The sequence below is a fragment of the Micromesistius poutassou genome (assembly GCF_964030765.1).
Source record: "Micromesistius poutassou genome assembly, chromosome: 23".
NCBI lineage: Eukaryota > Metazoa > Chordata > Actinopteri > Gadiformes > Gadidae > Micromesistius > Micromesistius poutassou.
Window position 1 is genome coordinate 10,070,497 of NC_140293.1, and position 26,086 is coordinate 10,096,582.

The 26,086-nt window shown below is 40.3% G+C and overlaps 1 protein-coding gene across 1 annotated transcript; it reads left to right on the top strand.

Moving 5' to 3' along the window:
• Positions 1-11,644: 11,644 nt before the first annotated feature.
• On the top strand, positions 11,645-25,735 carry LOC311368788 (up-regulator of cell proliferation-like; the record flags this gene model as incomplete). The annotated part of the gene is made up of 4 exons (XM_084487561.1): positions 11,645-11,758; positions 20,574-20,679; positions 20,977-21,237; positions 21,633-25,735. The coding sequence occupies 4 exons, from the start codon at positions 11,645-11,647 to the stop codon at positions 25,733-25,735; spliced, it is 4,584 nt and encodes a 1,527-aa protein (XP_084343687.1).
• Between the last annotated feature and the right edge of the window lie 351 nt (positions 25,736-26,086).

Consider the following 26,086-nt stretch of genomic DNA (forward strand, 5'->3'; position numbering starts at 1 on the left):
GGTTGGTAGTTTGGTTGGTAGTTTGGTAGCCAGCGTGCTTGTAAGGTTGGTTTGGACAGGGGCCTCTGAATATGTGTTTTCCTTGGATTTTGGCACAAGGGATTATAACATCTGATCCTGTGTATTAATGAAAAGAAAGTGGATATAGTGGATGGGAGTGTTTTATTCTTGAGAAACTTTCTAGTTCAGATATGTTACATATTGCAGGTTTAAACATTCTAAATAGACAAATGCTTTTAATTAAGCATTTTGATGGTGGCATGAAAGGTTAAACCAACAAAGATGAAGCAGACATTTATAAAGCAGCTGTTAAATTTCTATGTTGGCATTCACGGTGACATATTTTATTATATTATATAGAGCTTCATTATTTGTATATTAATATTACATATTCAAATTATTTATTATTATTATTTATTGATAGAAACATTGTGTGCAGGAGAAAATCTTTGGACCAGATGTCATCTTGTCATCTTGTCATCTTTACCACACACTGGTCTTATATTTAAAGGTCACTTGTTTTACTATAAGGAATAAACTCTTAACTATACAAAATAAACCCTTAAAAAACAAGCACAAACGAGAGACTTCAATGAAGTAAGGTTTACTGAAGATTCAACAAATTGATAAACCAAGCTAGTCCGTTTAGCACCCGAAGCAAACTAAGAAAAGCACCCTTCTCTTTCTCAGCCTCTCACTATGTTCCCACACACAGATGTACCTCTCACTATATTTACACACAAATGTTTTTTCCATTGACCTTGTGTTTTACCTACTCTGCATCATTATTTTCTGTATTACCGTTATTTCTTAGATTATACAAAATATGATGCAAATAAAGGCCAAAAACTGTTTTTAAAACAAGTAGTTATTCCGATTACAGTATAGTGTTAAAGTAATCGTGTTGATGACAATTAATTTACTCATAAGCAGTTCTGATAGGTGATAAACAAAATGGCTGAGAATAATCATTTGAACATGAATAGTCATACTGTGGTGGTCACATTTTGCGTCCGAGAGACAGAGATGATACATCTAAAACTGACCTTCAAAGCTAAAGCGCATAATCTAGCCCTTTTGAAGACAAAGATATCTAACAGCTATGAATGTGTCCTATTAGTTTGCTTATAATGAGAACAATAATGACACCAATCGAGGATAGCATTATATGTTATTGAGTGTAATTTACCTTTTAATACTGTTATGATTAATCATTTGTGATATCATTTCCCACCTTATGATGATTAAACTGATTATACCTTATACAGTCTACAGAGGCTGCCAAGATGATTCTAAATCCTATGATTTTCACTAATCTGAACTACTGTTTAACAAGCTGGTCACACGCCCACCAAAGCATGCTGAAACAACTCAAACCACCATGCAAACAAGCACTCAACACCACATACAAAATAAAAGCACTTCCATTGCTGCCCAGCCATGACTGTGCATCTCCTTTGTTTACAATATCGTTGTACAGATTTGTCTGCAAATATTTGTCCGTATGCATGTTTGGAGGAGCTGGTGTGCACCCTGTCACCACCGATAGAATACCAAAGGCATCAGAGGAAGAGGAAAGGGGGCTTTTTAAGAATGTTCCTACAAACAAGTTTTGTACAATGTATTCATGTCAGTGTGTTACTCTGTTTGCCAATATATAACCTTTTTATAAAACGCTATTCTATACCATGTAACTTAGACACAAATAATGTATTACTCTTTATATTATAATACATTTTCCAAAGACATTGTAATCTCTTTTTATACAAATTATTTGTTTCAGCCTAAAAGTGCTTTCAATTGTTCCAATGTGTGTATTTGGTATAAAGCGGTAACAAACGATGATTGTTGGGGAATGCACCTGCTGCCGGGGGCTTTCCAGCTTCAAGCAACCCGTGGCAAGTGGGGCTCACAAAGGCAGCAACCTTCTGATGACCGGCAGACGCTGCCATACGTTGACGCTACGCCCAAATGATTCATCCTGTAGGAGGAGTTTAAGATAGGATAAAAGACGGTGTTTTCTTGCTCTGCTTTAGGTGTACCAAGGACCATCTCGGTTTATTGTTATTTGTTGAATCTTCAGTAAACCTAACTTCCATGAAATCTCTTTTTGTTTGTGATTATTTTGAGTTCATTCCTTACAGTAAAACAAGTTATCCTTTTGTTATACAAACAGTACGTGTCGAAGATCTGGCCCATCTCAAGATTTTCTCCCACATGCGCATGTATTTATTAAATTGCGCTGTCCCTTGTCTTAAATAAGCGGAACAAACTAAATATTGTGGTGACCACTGCCGTGGACGCCTATTCGGGTCCTGCGCAGGGGCGCATGGGAATTTGCATTGCGGGAATAGACGTTCCCGTTATATCTGTTGGGAGGGGTTTTAAGGGTGTTTAGTAAGTGGGATAAATGGGTTAGGGGGTTGGAGTGTTGTGCGGTTATCATGTTGTGTTCTTTGGGGTCGCACCATTACCGAGAGTGTCATGCATGTGTGTTGGTTGCGCTGTGTTCAATGTAAAGTGTGGGTGTTCAAAGAAAGGCAACTCTCGTAGTCGAGCGGTGTATGGGGCGGGAGAGTTGTATGACTGCTTAAACTGGGCTCCCGACTCATTCTTCCCGTATGGCTCGCCACAATATTAAACAAAGTCTTCTCACACTAGAGACAACTGCATGATAGTCAGTAATGGAGACAAAACAGGATCAATTAAGCAACAGCTGCCTTGTTGATCCACCATCAGCCACAAACCCCAGGGGTGAGGGGTGGGTCATCACTTGTAGTAACCAGGAAAAATGTTATTGACGTGATTCTTTCACATCTAGTTAATCTAGATAAGCTCTAAAAATGATAAGGCTCGTACCGTTGGACTCCTTTGAGTCTCAGCTTCCATATGATATATCATGTAGGATTTTCTATATAGGTGTATATATATAGCATGATGTAAAAAGATTGTTTTAAGCATGTTAGCATTTAGCATCTACCGGATATGTAGGAAGCACCTAGCCTCTAGGCATGTAAACGGGGGTCGCCATATGTAACAATCATATTTCCAATCGATTAATCATTTCAGCGCCAGTGAAACAAGAAATACCGTAACAGTTTAAGCTCAACATTGTGTTTTTTAGGTTAAATATTGACGTTATTAGGCTCCGAGACATCCAAAATGGTTAGCTGTTGTGATATCCACCTTGGGCTAGAGTGGGGGGAATTCTCACGCTCTAGCCTCAACGGAAGTCAGTGAGACCAACTGAAAAAAAGCGGGTTTAACATTAAACTGTTGATTTGGAAAAAAGTATATATTATATCAAAAATTAGTTTAAATGTATTTGAAGATCAACGTGTGCTCATTTGTTTGAACGAAGGTTAACGGTTAGAAATTGACCAAGTTGCGAAGACGGAAGTAGTTGAAGTGTTAGAGAATGGGTGGATGGCTTTGTCGTCCTCCCATTGATTTCCATTGTAAAATATAATATGTTAAGGGTTGAATATTTTAAAAAGTTTGAAACATTGAAAAAGTTTGAATGGTAGTGTGCGATTCCAAGCTAATATGAACATTTTAATAGAGTGGAGTCTAAAGGTGAAAAATTGTGGAAGGAGTAGGGTCCCAAAATTTGTAGAGATTAAGAAAGAAAGAAAGAATGAAGTGATGGTGGTGTTTTTTTTTTTTTTTTAAATAAATAGATAAAACTAAAAACAGTTGCAATTCGATGAGCAGAGGTTAAACACCAGTGTTTAAAAACAGAAGCAGATACATATGTTAATTTTACTTTTTTGTTTGTTTGTACATTACTAGTAATTAATGTGTGTGTGTGTGTGTGTGTGTGAGTGATTGGTTATTAGATTTGGTGGCGGGCTAGTCTACTACCAACAGTAGGCCTAGTAAACAAACTCGATCCAACAGTGATAAGTGCGTTCCGTCAGATTTGATTTTCACATTTTCATAGCCTGTTTAGCTAGTCATAGCTGTTTGGGGGAGATTATTTTTCACATTTTCATAGCCTGTTTAGATCGTGTTAAGATGAGTCCTAGCTGTTTGGTTGAATTTTGTGATGAGAGAGAAGCTAGTGATGGTGATTTTTGTTTAGTAGATAAAACTAAAAAGCAATTGCAATTAGATGAGCAGGGATTAAACACCAGTGTTTAAGACTCCTCCAAAGGAGGAGTTGGAGACCATCATACCGGATCACCTTGAGGTTAGGATTAGGAATAAGTCAACGATAGGGAGCAGCTCCAGTAATAAATGGTTTTGCCACAGGTATCACAGGTATTCAATGGTTAAGGTTAGGCTTACAGTTAGGGTGCGTTGTTCGTTGTGTTGTTAGGTTCTAATCTCTACCTTTATTAATGACCTGTACTTTTTTCTATTACAATGCAAATAAAGAGTCAATTTTAAGCTTGCCTTTTGAAATAATATGGTTGATTTACTAAGATTATATTTAATTTATTTAAACAGCAACTTCTGCCTGAGGGGCAGACCACTGGACTACACACCACTGGAGAGCGGTTTCACAGTCTCTTTCATCACTAGCACTTGCTTCTCTCTCTCATCACAAAAGTCCTCCAAACAGCTATGACTAGCTAAACAGGCTATGAAAATGTGAAAATCTATTCTGACGGAACGCACTTATCAATGTTGGATCGAGTTTGTTTACTACTGCTGGTGGTAGACTAGCCGACAGCCACTAAATCAAATAACCAATCGGAGGAGAGCCTGCCACCAAATTTAATAACCAATCGGAGGAGAGCACTTCTAACCAATCAGCGGCGGAAAAGGCGATACCTTCCCCTACAATCCTACGGAAAAAAAGATTCGCAAACGGGGGTCGCCACACACAAACGCCCATGTTACGCCACGTCCTGCTACACGTTCCAACACCATCTAGTGGCCGCTTGTCGCCACTGGTCCTCATTCTCCCAACACACCTGTCTGCAATCTGCAATCTCCATTCCCTACTTCAGCCGGTGATCTTCAATCAGCCAGCGCCAGTTTGTCGTATACTACTGCCAAGTTTGTATCGGTCCTACCAGCATTCTTTGAGATTAGTTCAGTTTCCCTGACTTCCTTGACAACCCTTTTCCCTGTCCTCTAGTTCTCGTTCTTCGTTCTGTCTACTGTTGCCGAACACCTGCCTGCCTGACCACCCGCCTGTAGCCGGACCCTTGCCTGACCGCCTGCCCGTTAATGAATTCTCGCCTGCCTGACCACCCCTTGGTTCCAATAAATCCCACTTCCTTTCACCCCGTCTCCGCCTCCCTGTGTCCAGCGTTTGGGTTCGCTCGTCCTGTCCCCGTAACAGCCCGATATATAACAATCGTATTCCCAATTGATTAATCATTTCAGCGCCAGTGTAACATGGAATAGAGTAACCATTAAAGGTCAACATTGTGTTTCTAGGTTAAATAATGAAGATGAATAATTATTTTAAAAGTTTGAATGGTAGTGCGTGATTCCAATCTAATGACTATTTTAAAAGTGTCTTTAAGTGAAAAATTGTGGAAGGAGTAGGGTCTTTAAATGTGTAGAGAATAATAAAGTGTGACCGTGGCAAGCATTTGTTGGTGTCGACAACGCCACCTAGGGGAGGGGATGCCCTAGGACCAGAACTGTGCTAACTTAATGTGCTACATCCCCCCCGAGACACTACGGAGTACAGGCAATACAAGTTCGTACAATCCAGACCAGAGACTTGAGTTCAAAACATATATAATTTATTACCAATACCGGATACTTCAAACGTCGATATACAATAAACCGGCGGACTGGACAACCCACACAGTCGATTGAAGAGAAACGACAAACCAAACAAACAAAAGAATAAAGCAGCAAGCAGGGAGGATGCGTAGCCGCCTATAAAACAAAAAACAAAAGAAAACAAATAAAGCAAACAATAATTTGCGGATGCAGGTTAGACGGAGCCAGCAGCAGCACGACACTGCACCACCACACCAACACAAACAATAAGCAGGAACAGCATGCAGGGCAGGCGGGGAAGCTGGGCAGCACACCACTGCATAGCCGATTATACACAAAAGAAACAAATAAAGGAAACAATCATTTGCGTATGCAGGTTGTTATGTGTTCGAGACCGAATCCTTGTGATAGAACAGAACAGCAGCCCTTCGGTGACATCAGGGCAACTGGCCACGATCCACCTCAGCCCGTGGACCGATGAATGCCTCTCTCAGGAACAGCTGGTCTGGTGGGCGGAGTTGCAGCTCATCCACGGCTCCAGATGATCCCAAGCCAGCACCTACTTGCAGGTTTCAGTTGAAAGCCATGCAAAGTAGCCACCCCTAACGCCACCCCCCCCCCCCCCCCCGCCCCCTTAATCAGGATGGCTCGGCCAATCATACCCCGAGAACGGCCAGAGGTGTTCAACCTGCCACAAAAGAAAGAATAAAGCCCAAGAATAGCAATAGCTTAGCGCTGCTTGCAGCACTCAGCTAAGAAGTCTGGAGCCTCTCTATTAATTTTTGATTTCCATTGGGCGTCACCAACGGGCCCAGACCAAATCTCTCTGGACATCAACAACCAATCAAAGCAACGAAACGGGTGACGCAGCACTGAGAGAAAAATAAAATAAATCCTTCTCAACAAAGCTTTAAGAGCAGTAGTTTGCTCTTCTTTTAGTGAACATCTACTGTCCAGTTTGCTTGTGGTTGAAAATGCCTCTACGTTGATCCTCTGCCGCAACCGCTGTCCGATCAGAGGTCGCTCTCCGGGGCTGTAGCTAGATGAGTTGGGGAGGGGCTGGACCTGAGCCGGGGTAGGGCTGGACCTAGAGGTTGAGCTGGACTAGGTCCAGCCCCACCCATATATGATGATAATTTTGAGACATTCGTATTTAAGGCTGTTTCCCTGTTGGATAACTAAAAGTAGGTATCACTCTTTTGGAGGAAGTTGGTATCCAAAATGAAACTGTTTCGATACAACTGCACCGTCATGTTATCAGAACAACTTATATTCACGTACCGCAGTGCAAGTAAACATCGGTTTTGTAGCGCTGACTGCTATCAAGATGAATGATCAACACATATAATAGAAAGTGATAATTATATGTAGTTCAGAATGGCGTTAACTGCTATGGATGCAATAAGAGGACTTTGCGTGATTTACTGCATATCAAAGTGAACAAAAAAGAGTCTGTTTGCGGCTGCAGATGTTGAAAGATGTAAAAAATAGAATGCTTCAGTACTGGACTAATCAGATGTTCAGCGCTGAAAGCCCCGTCCCCAAAGCTCTAACTGGTTGGGGATTTTAAATGTCATCAAGAAACTTACTCTCAAACGTTCTTGAAAGATGCCGTGCACAAAACAGTGTACTGTGGACAGAAATATAAATATTTCTGTCCACAGTATTTTTTGTAATTTCCTATACAGATTATAAAAGGTGTGGAAAACTATCATGGGAAAATGGCGACTTTAAATATGACCAGGGTAAAAATACAGATTTCTTATTTTTCTAATCAAAATAAATAATTAAAGAATATACTTTATAGTCCTATTATACTCTTGGATATGACCAATGGGTGGATATCTGTCAAACTGCGCCACTGATGGTAATTTTCTGTATTTCTTCAAAGACTCAATATAACAGGCTAAACGTTTTATCTGGTATTGTTTTAAATTGTACTATAGCCTATGAAGTGTTCTCTTTTCTGTTTCCAATGCCTGTTATTTCTAAATTTCAATTATCAATTAAATCGATATATAACCCTTATCGTCTTCTGAAGTTCCTCATTCAAGCAATTCCAAGGTGGAAATGATACCACTGTAGACTTACCACTAGGGGGCAGCAGATCATAAATGAAAAGTGGAACAAACAGACAGACGCTCAAAGACATTAAACAATAATGGAGAAATGGCTTCTGATACAGTGTGGATGTGGTTTGCGACAAATCACCATAAAAAATGAATTATTGTTAAGCAACTCTCAATGCTTAACAATGATAGTCGTAGACAATTTCAGCATTGACCGAAAATCTTTTTCTTTTTTTCTCTCCTACAAGAGCTGCACAACCGATCATGAAAACCTTCCATCGCACTCAGCACGGACGGGGTAGGTCGGACAAGAGGCTGTAACGGCTCCTGGTCAGGGCTGTAGTGGTAAAATCAGAGGTGGGTAAACTCTGAATTCTGTGATCAGATGGACCACGATGCAGTGAGGCAGACCGCGCGGCGTATATATTTTGTACCAAACCGGACCTGTGGCATCATTGTCAAAATTGTTGGTTATGGTTATGATGATATTGTGGTTATTGTTTAATGTTCATTTTGTGAAAAGAAATGGGATACTACCTGCAGTCTATTACCCAATGTTTTTATCCAATTCACATGTGTGGCCATTAGACTGTACCAATTACATCACTGAGTGCGCTCTCATGCCTTCAGTCACTATATCCAAATCTATCCTCCTCTCTCTTTCCCCTCCCTCTCTTTGACCTCCTGTTCCTCCTCTCTTATCACTGCCTGTCTCACCACTGCCTGTCTCACCACTGCCTGTAAAATAAATGTCAAATTAATTGTATTAATTTTACATTTATTGTATTAATTGTAATTATGTGGAAGTAGGCACCTGGTAGGTGCCTACTTCCTACACCTGGTAGGCAGCCTGTCACTTTATTTAGCCTACTGGCTAATCTACCCCTTGCTAAAATACCTACAAAAGCATGTCTGAATGTCTAGTGCTACAGCCCAGGTCCACGTTCACACACGTTTCTGTTATTAGAGAAGCATCTTAAGAAGGGGAGCTTTCTGAGAACTTTCTGCCAGAGTAGGCGTGTTCTTTATTTTCCTACAAAGTGATGACATGCACCAACATCATCCACACCTGTTTGTTGTGACTTTAAACCCAAGATTGCATTGTAAGAGAAAAATAAGCTTTGTTCCACACTGTAAAGCAACGCAATAAACATAACTCACTAGCAAAGAGCTGTGTACAATTAGTGGTAATGTTATCGTCACTGACTGAATGCATCATCTTATGCGAACCAAAACAACCTTAAAATAAACGTAATATTGCTCTTTGAACTTACTTTGTATTCGGGGCCTTGTGTTGGCATCTTTGGGAGGGGAGACGCTGCGGAGACGCTTCAGAAATCGCTCAATTTTATATATATATTGCAAACCACATAAATGTTTCTCGAGCCATTGATCAATAGAGACAACCTGCTGCTTCCTGATAGCCGGCGCCACAGGTAGTGATTGGTTACACAGACACGCACCATAATGCAGCGCAAATTGCTTGTGCTTGTGTAGGTACAACACATGAAATGTTGCCACTTTTTTTGCGTAAACGCCACTCAGAGGTGCGTAAACGCTATTTCCAAAATTCCAGAGGTGGGTAAACAGCGTTTACGTGCGTTTAGCCACCACTACAGCCCTGCTCCTGGTATAAAGAGTACCCTTGGCTGGAGAATTCTCAATGCCAGGATAGGATACTGCACATTGTGGGGACATGTTTCGCTCCCCTATGCTCCTGAGACAACGTCCGTTTTCCTCGGACATTGGTTTTTAAAACTGAAAAAGATCCATGCATAAAGATGGAGGATTCCAGATGCACGGCAAGACAGATCTAAATGCCCTTGTGGCATGGTGATGAAACGTCATTTCAATCTTCTGTGTTGTCATGGTTTTGGGTGAGGTATGACTCGGAGAGTGGTAAATGTTCAACACGTGGTTTATTCAGAGATTCAAGGTAAACAAGCTTGCATCCTGGAGATGGTTCATGGAACATCTCACCAGCTAAAATTCAGTCTATGTAGAGCACGACAGTCGGTGACCACCCCCTTTTTGAACGGCTCTGGTTCCAGAAATAATTTCAAATTCATTTTCTCCATTGACTTTAAAGAAAAAAAAAAGTTGTAAGTCTGGAACCAGGCCAATTATCCCACAAATTATTTGTTACCATAAAACATTTGATTTGGATCAAATAACAATTTGGAGAACGGAAGAAAAGGCAAAGGTAAAAGACTGTGTACTGTTGTAAGAGTAGCGTATCTCTTTGATAGCTATTTTTATCACTTTTATTGAAGTGCTTTTACATCAAACCACAATCTTGTAGGCCTACGTGTTGTTCTGGAGGTTTGCACCTTCCCAAAGTTTCTTTATTCTGAAAACAAAAGAAAACAAAGCAGTAAAGTTAGTTCAGGTGTGTGTGTGTGTGTGTGCATCATCTGTCCTACACCAGGCCGTCGAGGTTCCCCGTCAGCTTGCCAATGTACCCTGAACATTCTCTATTCCACCTGTCCAGGCTACCATTAGCCACTGATGTAAGCTTCTCCATCTCCAACACTGGTTCTATTGTTTTGCACCACTGATGTAATTCTGGAGGTTTGCGCTGTTTCCATCGCCTTGTCAGCTGTTTCAGTGCAGTTAGGTGCAACATATTGAAGATCTTTCGCTCCTTTAATTTGATCCTATTATGTATGTTAATACCCAACCAATTTCCACATGTCAGGGATTCCCTAATGTCAAGGAGGTCTTTGATGGCTTTCTCTACCTCTTCCCAGAAATATTTTATTACTGGACACAAAAAAATATATGTGTATGATTTGCTGTGATGTGTTTATTGTATTTTCAGTGTGAAATTGTGAAAAAGCAAATACTCCCTTACTAGCCCATCTTTGCTATCTCTTCAAGAGAGTAGCGGAGCCAGTGCGTGGTGTGTGTGGGGAGCGAGCGCACTACGCCCTCACTGGAGGTGAAGAGAGTGAGGGCGTAGTGTTTCTATTCCTCAATTCAGTGTTTTTAATGGCTCCTTTGTTTCCCCTGAGCAATACTGAGCTACTATTGAGCAATAAGTGACACACACACACACACACACACACAAACACACTGCAAGAATAAAAAAAGAAAAGAAAGTACAAATGACATAATGTGACAGCAGTTACCATGACAATATGGAGAATTTCTTTATCCTTATGTTGAAAAATTCTTAATGTAATAATATCTCTATGCTTCACACATGAGGGAATTCAGTAAAACTGTGAGGACACTAAAAGAATCGCAACATTAAATGTAGCTACATGATACATGGGATCCCAACACTTCAGACACTATGGCTATATCGGGTTCCCACACATTTTTCACACTTTGCCACAATTTTTTGTGGCAAACTGGGTGAGGCAAACTGTGTGAGACTCTTCATGTTTTAAGAAACGACATATATGAAAAAGTGTCAGTAGCCTACAGCGACAGTACTGAGACTGAGCAGGACACTATAGGTGTTGAAGTTTTCACTAACGCTGTAGGGGATGCAGACATTGTACAGAAACTGTTGGAACAGCGGCCCCATACACTAGCTCAAGCTTATGACATTACCTGCCGCCATGAAACCACCAAGCGGACAGTGTCATAAGTCATCAGTCTAATTAAATCAAGGGCACGCAGCATGACTGAATAGAGAACCCGTGCTGCTGTCGTCAGGGAAGGCACAGAGGAGGAGAGAGCAGAGAACGCTGCAGCATTCCCAGCAGCCACCTGGAAGCCTAAGCCTCCTGATGCCTGCCTTGCTTCACCTTAAAACCAAAGGTCAAGAGATGAGCATTCACATGCTTGTGTATGAGCTGGAAGTGTGTGCTGTTTTGGACAGTGGGGCAGGGAAGAGTGTGTTTCCTTTGTGCCAGTACAACGCTATCACCCAGATGTCTGACCACCACTTCAACCATCAGACCCTCATCCCAGATGTCATCAAGAGGCCTGTTGACATACCTGTACTCGGGGTGGCTCACGTTCCTGTCCAGATCAACAGCCGCCAGGTGAGCATGCATTTCCTTGTTGTTGACATAGCTTGTGAGGAGACTCTCCTAGGCCACCCATTCCTGACCCAAGGCCAAGCACACCTTGACTTGGGAAACCACCGCATTGTACTGTTTGATGAAGTGCCTTATTTCCACGTTCCTTCAATACCGGTTCCACCGGTTCCCACCGATTGTAGTTGCTGAGACACGGTGGATGGTTATCTAAGGTTATAACATTACTCGTTTTTAATACATGTTAATTCAGTTACATATTCATTCAACATTATGTATTTCTAGCCTTTATCCTACCCAAATAACTATATAGTACTGCTATAGCATATATACTGTATCCTTTAATATTCACTTTTAAAAAGTGAATATATCTCACTCGAGGTGAAGCGAGAGAGAATCGGCCTATGTGTAGTGAGTGGAGAGTAATCAATGGGGAAGAACGGAGAGGAGTATTCAAGTTTATTAGCACAGCATACGTAAATGTACAGTTATTTGCAGCTAAGCAAATGAAGCAGCAGCATCACCAGAGAAGTTCCCGTGTCTTATTGCCAGTAGACTGAGTGAACTCACGTAGTTTAGCTCCGGAGTGAGTAGGGGTCTGCAGCCCCTGTCCCTACAGCAGAGCTGCCAACTCTCACGGTTTCACCACATGCCACACATTTTTGCCTGCTTATACACGCTCACACGCCACACATCCACTTTCTCACGGCCCCAAAACAAAACAAAACGCATCCGTCCACCCCCCCCCCCCCTGTCAACAATCCCGATCGTGCCCCCCCCCCGCCGTCAACAATTCCGATCGCGCCCCCCCCCCCCCGGCAACAATCCTGATCCCCCCCCCCCCCCCCCCCCACAGCCAACATTTACACCCGCGGACCCTACTATAAGGTATGCATTACAAGATTCTACAGAATCTCACGCCAGCAAAAACCCAAAAGTTGGCAGCCCTGCTACAGTCTGGGAGCTGAAGCAGGAAAAGCTAACATTGGCGACCATGAAGGGACCCTCTCATGTTCCACAGCAGTGGAGAGAAAAGCACGGTGAAATAAACCAATTAGACAACTTGCCTTAAAGTTCAATGTTTTCCACCTGGTGAAGAAGCTAACTGTAAAGCTAAGATGGCGGCCGCTAACCGACGCACGGCGGCCGAAGACAATGTAGGCCTATTTGGGAAAGTGACTAATCAGTCCAACCCATTCATGATGCTAACTGCAATGATCGGAAATGAAGTTGAAATAAAAACAGACTGTGAGTGAAACTAATAAAATATATGGACATTATAACCCCTTCATCTGTGCCAGTTAATGTGGGGCAAAGAGTGACTCAGACACCATATGAACCCCCTCGGCTGAGGTTTAAAGCACATACTCTTTTGTTGATGGTTATAGGGAAAGTTACTATTTCCCCGGCATACAGACCAGGGCCACCATGTACATAGCCACCAAACTCAACAACCATCAAAGCTGCACAGCACGATTTTTCCACCAGATGCTGCTATTGCAACACCCCATGAAAACCCCTTTTCCTCTGCCCACAAGGGCAGTTTAATCCAGAGCACACCAGTCTCCCATTATCCACCATGCCCCACATACCCAGGGATGTACACCTATTGCTGTAACCCAATAAAATACACTAACTATGGACACTTACAAGAGCAAAGCTATTGTCAGACTGTGCAGTTAAAGGACTCTTTAACTGCACCAAATGTGAGTGCCCCAGGTTACGTGCGGGCCAGCCTCAACGTACACACTACCAGCCTTCTTCTGAGAGTGAGGAAGACTGACCTCAGAGAAAGAGTCCCCACCTTACGTCCTGGTCAGTAGGATGGGACCACGCCCTGGAAAGAGTTCCTACACCAGTTTGAGAGCTGTGCTCAGGCTAATCACTGGTCAGAAAAGACTATGACTGTCCAGTTAAAGTTCTACTTGGTGGGTACAGCAGGGGTAAGCATCCACAGAAACCCACTGTCTTCTCAGTGAGACTACAGCCGCCTGGTGGAGGAGATGGAGAATGCATATGGCTCTTCTTCAGAACATGCTGGTGCAGTGGCCATTGAACTGAGACAGAGGGTCCGCAAACTGGGTGAGGATCTTCATGTTTTATGGAACATTTTTGGAACATCGGCCCCATACACTAGCTCACGCTCATGACATTGCTTGCCGCCATGAAACCATCAAGCTGACAGTGTCATAAGTCACCAGTCAATGCAATCAAGGGCACGCAGCATGACCGAACAGAGACCCCGTGCTGCTGTCGTCAGGGAAGGCACAGAGGAGGAGAGAGGAGAGACCGCTGCAGCATTCCCAGCAGCCACCTGGAAGCCTAAGCCTCCTGACGCCAACTACAACAGGTACCTCACACAGCATGAACAAAGAGGCCGTAAAGACATTATATGAGAGAAGATTTGTTATCTATTCAGGCCTGGGTCACATGAAGAGAGACTGCCCCTCACCAAGGAAAATAACCAGAGCCCCAGTTTCAACCACCTACCCTGAAAGCTCAGAGCCTGCCTTGCTTCACCGTAAAACCCAAGGTCAAGAGATGAGCATTCACATACGTGTGTGTGTTTCCTTTGTGCCAGTACAACGCTATCACCCAGATGTCTGACCAGTACTTCAATTAACCCCTTTCAACACTGATTGGTGTCGAGCCTGGTGACATACCAGTACTCGGGGTGGCTCACGTTCCTGTCCAGATCAACAACCGCCAGGTGAGCATGCATTTCCCCATTTTTGACATAGCTGGTGAGGAGACTCTCCTAGGCCACCCATTCCTGACCCAAGGCCAAGCACACCTTGACTTGAAAACCACCACATTGTACTGTTTGAGGAAGTGCCTTATTTCCACGTTCCTTTATTCCTGTCTGCAAACCCCTCTCGGGTTTCAATACCGGTTCCACCGGTATTGCAGTGTGGCTGATGGAGGGTTATATATGGTAGTAACATTACTTGTTTTTAATACATGTGGATTCAGTTATGTATTCATCAACATTATGTATTCCTAGCCTTCATCCTACCCAAATTACTATATAGCACTGTTGTATCATATTTATACTGTATATATATTTTTTTTAATATTCACTGCAGCATGATAACAACATGATTAGTATAACTCATATCAGCTACCTAACGAGCCAGCCTGCAAAACTCACCAAAACCCTGTATGTCTTCTGGTTCATACTGGCCCTGACAGAACACACAATCTGGCCCTCACTAACACTACATTCCAGCACATGGCCTGACTTGTAGTGATGTTCACCCCTTTGGACACTCTTGTCCTCATCTCTAAAATACCGCATCATGTCAGAAAGGGACGACCTGTTTGCTCTCTGGTAAACGATCGAGTTCAGTGGACTTATCGAAGACGTCATGTTACACTTCAGGATGTTGGGTAGTAGATAGATAGATAGATAGATAGATACTTTTATTGATCCCCAAGGGTAACTTCAAGGTAGTGTAGTGCTTTTAAATGACATTGCGAATAAAACATGTTTTATTTAAACTTTTATTTAACTTATGGCTTCTACAGGAGCATATACCATTGCTTCACAATACCACTCGTGGTAAGTATAGCTTGGATGGTTATGACATAATGGCTTTTTTTTGTAATGTCTAATTGACTCACAAGTGGATCAACTGCCTGAAATAATAGAAAGGTGAACACAATGTTTTCCGGTATAACTATTATTCATATGTGGTCGTTTCTGTCCCCACTTTAATCTCAAGGAAGGTGTCGTTGTGGGTGTTTCCGCGCTTTGTTGACAGTTACACCCATTTATAATGAATCAAAAATTAAGACTCTTCTCCCAAATCTCCTCTAATCTGTACCACTACCCTACATGGACATGTATGTTGCCAATGGCAATGACACTATATTTTGAGAAGGAGCAGTTCCATACGTGGCGAATATAGTGAGCTCGGTAGGTATGCCTTAAAAACTGGTTTACCGGGAGTAGAGATATCAAAATAATCAACCATGTTTCTAAACGCATACTGTACATTTCAAATGATTTCGCCCATGATTATATCCAAATGGAGTTTCAATTTGGAAGTTATTCATTATGATGAAAGGTGCATGTGTAAGTTTCATGCATATAACACTTTCATGGTGGTATTTTAAAAAAGATTTAAAAAAAGGAGGTTTGGGCAGTCAACAGCTGACAGTTTGGAACTGGGTGACTGCGTGTTTACTACGTTAGGTCATGTGCTTGGGTCATCGCCAGCCAATCACAGTGTGATTCTTGGTATCATGGGCAGATCTGTTCATAATGAGCAGGCGGGATCCATATTCACGCAGCGATGACTTGTATAAAAATAACCTGGAGTCAAACATAACTTCACTTCTCAGAATCTCTTGACACGGTGCTGCTCAGTAGAAGTCTACGAACATTTTGATGTCCAACAGCGTCTGACCCTTCAATCACGTGAGTTTGGTCGGAAGTTAATTTTTTTTTTTAAAGACAGCCGCGTGTACGATGAAGGACAAACTAAATATAGAATATATTGAAAGCTGGCCAATGCTTTGCACCAGCTATGCATTGGTTCAAACTTGATATGTAAATTGAAAAATGTTTTTATAATGACCTTTTTTAAAATTTAAGCAAGAAATATGAAAGTTGTAGAGCAAAGCCTTAGTGTGAAGGATTCAAGTATGAAGACAACCGGTTAAGCTTAAGTTTGACAATAAAACCACGCTCTGCATTTTGAAAAAAAAGTTCCTCACCTTCTTTGGTGAATACTAGTTTGACAACCAGAAAACTAGGCAAATAGGCAATACTTAATGTTGGACTGATTCTGTGTGTGAGTATGTCTCTGATTTTGTATTTTGTCGTATTTTGATCACTTTAGTTTCCTTTTCGGTCGGAAAATGGCTGAAGAATCAGCTGGAATCGACAGCATGAACGAGGAGGTATAGTAACCAACCAATTCATTTCCGATGGTCTAGTACGTTGCCTTTAATATATATACATATATATACTTTAACATTGAGATTATATATATTATATACTGCGCAGCTATGTATATATCTATATCTATATAGCCATCAACCAGCCATCAAAGTGCAGCTAGATATATATATAGCTGCGCAGTTTGATGGCTGGTAGATGACCTGCAACAGTTTGTTTCGTGAACAGGTCAGTGTGCTGAGAATATATAATTTCAATGTTAAATGAACTGCATTTTATGCAGCACTTTTGTTGCCAAGAATTATAGCACCATATTATACCTATACCATTATACATATTGTAGAGTAAAACATTTTTAAGAGACTAGTCGCAACACAGCTGTCTGATAGACATCACGTCAGGACATGACCCATTTTCAACCAACTCCATTCGTGCCGTAGGCTATATGTGGAATATGTATAACCCTGTTATGTGTATTATACCCGTATTGTAAAATAAATGTCCAACAAACATTTTAAAGAACCAGTAGCGGCACCTCTAGGACGAGACCCAGTGTCGACCAACTCCCATTTGGCCTTTTATATTGAAACGATGTGACTTGGTTATGTGGAAATTATATACATTTCAGTAGTACAAACGATCGCTTTGATTGGACCTCATCTTTTTATTATATGAAATACATATTCATGTGGGAAATGTACTTAAAATAAAAAACTTGATTAAATTCAGCGCTCATAATCTTGTTAAATCTAGAAAATGTGTTTCCTGCAGAAAATGCGGTGCGTGCTTGAGTGCAAAATGAGGTTGAAAATATGTTATAATAAAGTCACATAGTTTAAGACGTAAAGAAATGTGGAATGGCTTAAATCAATAGAATCAGAATCAGAATCTTATTTATTGCCAAGTATGTTTACGCATGCAAGGAATTCTTTTTGGTGTGGTGGTGCAAAAACACACAACAAACAAACATAGTGCAAAAAGAGAAGACAGTGCAAATAACAAACAAATATAGTGCAAAATAGAGAAAAATAAAGAATAGATTTGAATTCAGTTCCAAAGTCTAAATGGAGTAAACGATGTGTAAACATGCACAACATTTAAAAATGTAAAATAGTTGGAGACAAATAAAGTGTAAGAGTTAAAGAAATACCTAAAGTGATGGTTTGAAATGGTTGAATTTCAAAAAGTGTGTGTGTGTGTGTCTCTACATTTCAGTAGAAATACACAATAATGTGGGAAATGTACTTAAATGTATGTGGTTCATACACAAAAGGTGAGGGCTACACAGAAAGGCAGTGCTTGTTCAATGACCAGACAAACTAACCTGAACTTTTAAATCAATAATTATATTGAAACCAGAACACGTTGATCAGGGAGGTTGACAGGACGTCGATTTCTTCGGAAGTTTTGCAAACTAGTCATATCTACGACCGAAAAGTCACAAAATCTGCCAATTAAGTTTAGACTTATCTATAATATGACAACAGGCAGAAAAAAATGTACATCTTTAGTAAAAGTCAAATCAATCCTAACAAGTTTTAATGCAACACAAATATATCTCCTTATCTCACTGCAGTGTAGTGGGGATTTTCTGAGTGGGGGAAACACTTTTTTTTTCACACACACACACACACACACACACACACACACACACACACACACACAACTTGCCTACTTGAAACATTATGCATTAACTTTAAACAAATGATCAACAACATTTATAATGTGTGCGGCATTGCTTCATATAACCACACCCAAATCATGCCATTTCATAACAATAGCACAACACATGATCCGCCAACTAATTCACACCAAACGTATTCAGTCGCGTATGTACGGCTAATTACAGGCCGGAGTAGCTCCAAGTTGTAGGGGGCCTCATATCTTTGCCATTGCTTATCATTCAACATCCCTTACCTTGGTTTACTGTATCGAGGACGAGCTGCTGTTAAGTTTTCAAATTAGTTTTACGCGCACGCGGGCTAGTAGTGTCAGCGTGATGATGATGGTAAACAAACTGGGGGGATTAGCCTTTTTTATGGCAAAGAAAAAACACTATTGGAGAGGTTTGCTTGATGTTTGTAGGCCTACATGTTTTTATCATTGGCAATAACGTCTTAATATTAACGATTAACTGTAAAAAAAAACATTCAATTCAAGCATTTAAAAAAATTAAAATAAAGTCATGCTCGAAGAAGTGGTGGAACGGCATAATTGGCTTGGTTCCAGTCTTAAAACTATCTAACGATTTTCTGAAAAGTCAATGAAGAAAATAAATGGGAAATTTACTTCCACAGCCGTTCCAAAAGGGGGCGTTCACTGTTCCGCTCGATTACGTAAGGGATAATGTATAGAACGCCGGTCATTATTGGGAAATAAGCCCAGACAGGGCAACAGTCTTGCTTCGCCCTGAAGGGGCTTGTTTTAGATAATGACCAGCGACGTTCTATACATTATCCCGCTTATTACAAGTTACTTTCAAAAACGAAAAAATAACTTTACACGCTGTGTCATTCTACAATTACCATTGGTAGTGTTGATCAGCAGAGAAATAGTCCGCCGAAGACGTTGACGTTGACGTCACTTAAGTTACCATACTACTTGCGGAGTGATACGAAAGACGTGAATCACTCCACTTTCCTTGACAGCGGTCATTATATGCTTAGCAATGGTCATTATTGAAAAATAATTCACCACCGGAAGTCGGGAAGGCCCATGCAAGTGAACGGAGCGTTCCACAGCATTGAGAAGAGCCGTGTAATAACTTTATATAACCATCCACTGTGTCTTAGCAACTACACTCGTTGGGAACCGGTAGAACCGGCATTGATGGACGTGCGGGCAGTGAATGCAGTCAGGAAACGTACCATGTCGATGACAGCAATACACTTTATGAAACACACACACACACACAAGCAATATATGACACAACTTTTATTAACAATATAAACACTACAATAATGACAAAGGTTATAATATGCAAGAAGTGGGTTGGAAGCCATCAGAAAAAAGTTTGCAATGGTTTATGGTTACTTCCTTCAATCGTTCACAAAATAATGTACACAGTTTTATACCTTTGGCTTTCTTTCCGTTTTCCAGATATTTTTTTGCCCTGAATCAATATTTTTATAGTCACAACTAACTTGACAGATAATTGGCTTGGTTCCAGCCTTAAAACGGTCAGTCGCTGTTACGCTCTATTGGCCTTTTTTATGACAAAGAAGACACTATTAGAGAGGTTTGGTTGATGTGTCACATGTGTACTTGTTTTTACCTTTGGCAATAACGTCTTGATGTTAAAATTGTAAAAAACAACATTTTATTGAAACAAAAGATTAAATAGTCAAAGTAAATATAAAATAGGCCTTTTTTAGTATTGCATTGGTAAATTATTTAACAAAGGGCAATTGTCAGAAGTCAAATATTTATTAAACTAAACTATTTCGGCAAAAAAAAAAAACAGACTTCCAAGTTTTTAATAAGAATGGAGCAACCCGTTGGCTGTGGCCGGCCAGCTGCATGTTAACGTGCCAAAATGAGACCTGACGTGTTCACATGTAAATTTTTGATGCATTTATTTGCACTTATGGCCTTCCATACAAACTCTTAAGTCATAACACACAAAAGTTGGTTGTGTTAACGCAACATTTACCCACCAGTTTATTCAGAAAGCCGTTTTCATCAATTTGTATGATTGGTCACTGATATATTCTTTGTTGTTCATTTTATACATACACTCATACACCTTTGACATAAAAAAAAATTACGGATAAGACGCCAGAAGCATTTTTCGATATGATAGATATTTGGACAATATGTGCCTGGCCCTAAAAGGTAGTCAGTCAGTTATTTTTTAATGTTCATATGCCACACAAAGTAATTGTTTTTTTTGGATTATATTAATTGGCTTATTTTTGTTCGCTCTTGTTTCAACTGAAGGACCTCCCCAATGCTTCTGATTCACTTTCTGAGGGATCAGGCCATTCCAGTAGAGAACATCAACCCAATGATCTTCTTAACGGTAAGGTGAAAAGCACATAACATGCTATGATTCTGTCAAGTGTATAGACACAAGCTTACTTTTACATTTTGTTTTACTGATAACACATGTTCCTTCCATCGAAAGAGTAAACCTTTAGTCATCATAAGGATTGGTGAAAGAAAGCATAGCAAAGCAGCATCTATAGGCCTGTCATTCTGCAGCACGAGTAAACATGCTTCACAGCATGAGATCAATCCCCCTGTTAAAGTTAAACACTGCTACAGCTGAAGGTAGCATGCTACATGAATATGCTTGTTTGTTTTTCATCTTTTACAGAGGCCATTCCTCCAGGAAATGTCCAAGTTTCCCATGTCAGCAGTAGTACGGTGTCTCTTACATGGGAAACACCTGCTGGTGAGGTGGGGGGCTATGTTGTGACCTGTTTCTGTGATTCAGAGACACACGGAGAGCAGACAACACATTCAGACAGTGTGACATTCTCCGATCTGAAGCCAGGGCTCAAGTATGACTTCCAAATTAAAACACAGCTGAAAAGCGGAGGACTCAGCCAGCCTGCCTTGACATCTGCCCACACAGGTGAGTTATTCTTATAAGCTACTAAAACCTTTTCATACAAGTTTCATACTACTCTTTTTGTTTATTGTTATCATACTCTCCCCTCTACTTTAAGCTACTATAATATTCCTATTTACTGGCAATATAAGATAGCTACACACACTAGTACTATTACTGGTTAAAAAACATTAATAAAAAACATTCATAATAGTAAATAATCAAAAATAAACCACATAAAATTACCTAAAATAACGTAAAGGATATTAATGAAAATTCCTTTACGTTAAAATTCCATCAAAATAACACTGCAAATGTTTAAAGATGATGATGATTATTATTACTATTACTATTATTACTATATACTATTATTATTAAAAATTAATGGACAATAATGGTTACAACTATTATATCCACAGAAACTGAACTGGAGGGTTTTCTAGAAAAGCTTGGCTTAACAGAGAACTACAAGGAGAAGCTCTCACTGAGCAGTGTCCTACAGATTGACAAGAAGGCCGTCACAGAGGAGGCGGCTAAATGTCTTTCAGATCTCCCTTGGTGCTTTCTCAAGAAGTTAATGATGGTCAATGCGACTGCTAGGAATATGAAATGTTCTGCAGGCAGTGAGTCAGTGGAGGATGATCCTTATGGCAATGCTGATTTAGATCTTGACACCATGTTGTACCATGAAGAGTCAGGTGAAGCGCTGAACCCATTAGACATAATCACTGCTCTCTTTCTGTGCTCAAATGGCCTCCTTCAGCAGGTATTGGCAGTCAAAATGTCCATGTGTCAGTTTGGGTTGCCTCTACTGCTTCCTGATTGTGGCACACAGAAGCACACACTCATGCTTTGGGCTTTGAGAGGCATTGTTAAAAAGTACAGACCTCAGAATCTCTCGGACACCAAAAGCTTTATTGAAAAATCAATTGTTGTCCCTGAATTTCCGATGGTGTCCTTTGTGAGACTAGGTGAAAGTTCATCATCAAAGTCAGAGATTCTGAATACACTCCTGAGTGATCCCCAACAATACCACAACACTTTTAGTCACCATAACATGGAATGTGGTAATGTTCCAAGGGAAATTGCAGATGGACTGGTGGAAACTAGTTGGTATCTTCCCTGTGGTAACAAAAACATTGATATTTTCAATGAACCAGTAGCTGTAGCTAATCTCAGAGGAGACATTTCTCTCTGTAAATTGCAATATTCATTTTTATGCAAAACGTCTGCTGCAGTTTTTGTGTTTCTTGACAATTTTGACACCCAATACGAACTACTCAAAAAACAACATGAGACAGAGATTTTCTTGATAATCAATGTCGATAGCAATAATTTCAACAGCGAAAGGTGCAAAAAAGTACTTGAAGAATTAAAATTGACAAAGACCAACATCATTCTTAAGCGAAATAAAGTAAACAACGCCGACTTTGCCAAAACCCTACAAGATATTGTAACAAATGTTGTTAAAAAAACCAAGAAAAAAAAGAGCATAGAGCAAATGGCTGACATTGCTATTAAGCTTGAAATAATGGTTGATGAGCACGCATCAGACTGTCAGAACGCTGAGAAAAATGCAGAAGCTATCACCTCAAAAATAACAAACACTGCACAGTACAAAGAGAAAGAACTTCCTCGGCAGGGCTCAATATGGAAAGAATTGACCCATTTAGAGAAGGAGGAATGTAGGCTTACAAAAGCTAGTGATGGAGACGTAGAAAAATACAAATGTGACCTAAACCAACAGAAAATACAACTCCGGAAACAGCAGAGGGATTTGGCCATTTCAATTGATATGATCAGCTTCATGAAAGCAATCTCACGTCCAGCTGTTGAACAGGCTTATTTTTTAAAATGGATGCAAATTAAACTTGACAACTTGTCCCGAGAACATTTATCAAACCTCAGGGAGCAGTATAAAGTCAAAAGTAAGGATTCAAGCAAAGAAGAACTTAAAATCATTGATCAACAACTTTCTAACAGCTCTTTAGGCATTGAGAACTACTTTCGAGAAATGTGTCAAATCTATGAATCCACAGTCTCCCTCCCTGAATCCGATTTGTTTCGTCAACAATTCAAGCATTTGCCCAAGTTGTGTGCACAATTACTCATTGACGGATTTCCACTGGAGCTTGTGGAAGGAGAAGCATCAAGCATTCCTTTGGCATGGGTAAATGACGTCTTTTCTGAGCTGAGAAAACTGGTAGATCCAGAGAGCAAGATAAGAGTTGTCACAGTTCTTGGTATTCAGAGGACAGGAAAGTCCACTCTTCTCAACACCATGTTTGGAGTGCAGTTTGCAGTCAGCAGTGGCAGATGCACTAGAGGGGCTTTCATGTTGCTCATCAGAGTGAACAAAGAGTACTCAAAAGAAATTAACTGTGATTTTGTGATCATCATTGACACCGAAGGCCTGAAATCGCTAGAGCTAGCACAATTAGAAGATAGCTATGAGCATGACAATGAGCTTGCAACTATTGTTGTGGGGTTAAGTGACATCACAATAGTAAACATTGCAATGGAGAACATGACAGACATGAAAGACATCCTACAAATTGTAGTACATGCCTTTCTCAGGATGAAAGAAGTCGGCAAAAAACCAAACTGTCTGTTTGTTCATCAGAACGTATCGGATGTGTCAGCCCATGACAGTAACTTAAGGGACAGAACCGTGCTGTTACAACAGTTGAACGAGATGACACTCGCAGTTGAGAAAAAAGAGCAAATCAAAAGCTTCAGTGATGTAATGGAATATGATCCAGACACTGGCAACGGGTACCTTCCTGGATTATGGCGTGGAAACCCACCAATGGCACCAGTAAATTCAGGTTACAGTGAAGCAGTTTATGAACTGAAAACAAACATTATCCAAATGTTGAAAGATTCCAAGTCATCTGCTTACAACATAGATGAATTTCTGAGGTGGACAACAAGTCTATCGAAAGCCATAAAACATGAACATTTCATATTCAACTTTAGAAATAGCCTGGTGGCTGATGCTTACATGAAAATATGCACAGAATTCAACAAATGGGAATGGGAATTCAAAAAGCACATGTACTCATTGGAAACAAGTGCAAAAACACAGATTTCAAATTTTGGAACAGATACTAGCAATTTTGAGGCATCCAACGTCAAAGAACTTGTCAGGAAATTGAATACTGACGCCTGCTTAGAGCTAACTAAATGCGAAAAAAAACTTATTGACAATCTAAATGAATATTTCAAAAAAGAAGGATGTCATGTCAACCTAATCGAGAAATACAGAGAACACTTTATAAACAGTGCAAAATCCCTAAGAAAAGAATTGGAAAGGTTGTTTCAAACAGAAGTACAAATAGCAGCTGACAATAAAGAGGGTGTAGTGAGATTAAAATTACACAGTTGTAGTTATGCAGCCAGAGCATTTCAAGCAATGCCCGAGGCTTTCATAACAGAAAATGACCCCTTAGAGTGTGTCAATCTAGACAAAGTTCCTTTTTTTGATGATTTTAAAGACCTGTATCACGCAAGGGAGCCGGATGAGAAGAAAGCTGAAAAATTTGCTAATCGATGCCTCCAGCCTGCAGTGGAGACCTACATTAAAGATTCCTTGGTTTCAGAAGTTGTTGATGAAATGGTTTCAGGCAGATATTCAGTGAATTTCAGCACGCGCATGAGTTTCCAATATGCTGTCTTAAAGGACTTGCTTTCAAAAGACAAGTTTTGCCACTTCAAAGAGTACATCAGTTCATATGATAAATTCATTAGGGAATGGATTCAGGAGCAATTTGAGAAACACTTTTCAGATGGGACTAAACTTTTGGAGTTAGAGGATAAATATCTAAAACAATGTATCAGATGTATTGACAATGCTATTCAAAAGGCCCAAGTGAACAAAGGAGCGACCCAAAAAGAGTTTGTTCAAGATATTTGCAAGGAACTTGGTGATGAATTGGTAATGTCCCAGGATGCTGTCAGCGCCTGCATGGGGCTTTTGAAAGAAGCCAAAGCAGAAAGGTTTGCAGACTTTCTTAAAAAATCAGTGAAGGAAATGGAACAAGCTCTGCAGAAAAAACAAAAAGAGACTGAAGTCAAAGCAAAACTAGACAGACTCGGGCCAAAGCCACTAGACAACCTTACATCTAAGTTAGGTGGATGTGGTAAACGGTGCCCATTCTGCAGCGCACCATGTGAGGCAGGGGCAGCGTCTCACAAGGTTCATCATGTTCAAATACATATGCCACAGGGGTTAGGAGGATACAGACATGAAGACTCAAAGAAACTTCTATCTTCTATTTGCACATCCTCTGTGTGGGAGCTTCATCCTTTCAAAAAATACAAAACTTATTATGAGGATTGGGTAATTCCTGCAGATAACAGCTATACAGCATCTGATTACTGGAAATATGTGATGGTCAGGTTCAACAAGGACTTTGCTGAATCTTATAATGCAGAGCCTGCAGATATTCCCACTGCATGGACAACAATTAGCAAGGAAGATGCTGATAAAAGCCTTAAAGTGGCTTTTAACATCAAATAGGATTTGTGGAGAAGATGAGAGTGAGATTTCTTCTCTGACCATGAGGAAGAGCAGCCTCCTTTAGAATAATATATGTTTGATCTAATGGGAGTATTATGAAAATCATAATATTTTATTTAATTATTTATTATATATTAATTATTTATTTAATTTTATCATGCAATATGTTATGGTGCAGAAGTTATCCTACTACATGTGAGGCAGGAAAGGCTGAACTGACAAGATATAAGTAGTGATACAAGGATGTGTGTCTTTACTTTTAGTTCAAACCAGTTGATTACAAACCCAGCTCTGAACTTTTAAAAGTTTGAGCTTGATGGTTTGCATTTTTGTTTTCATGATTTGACATTT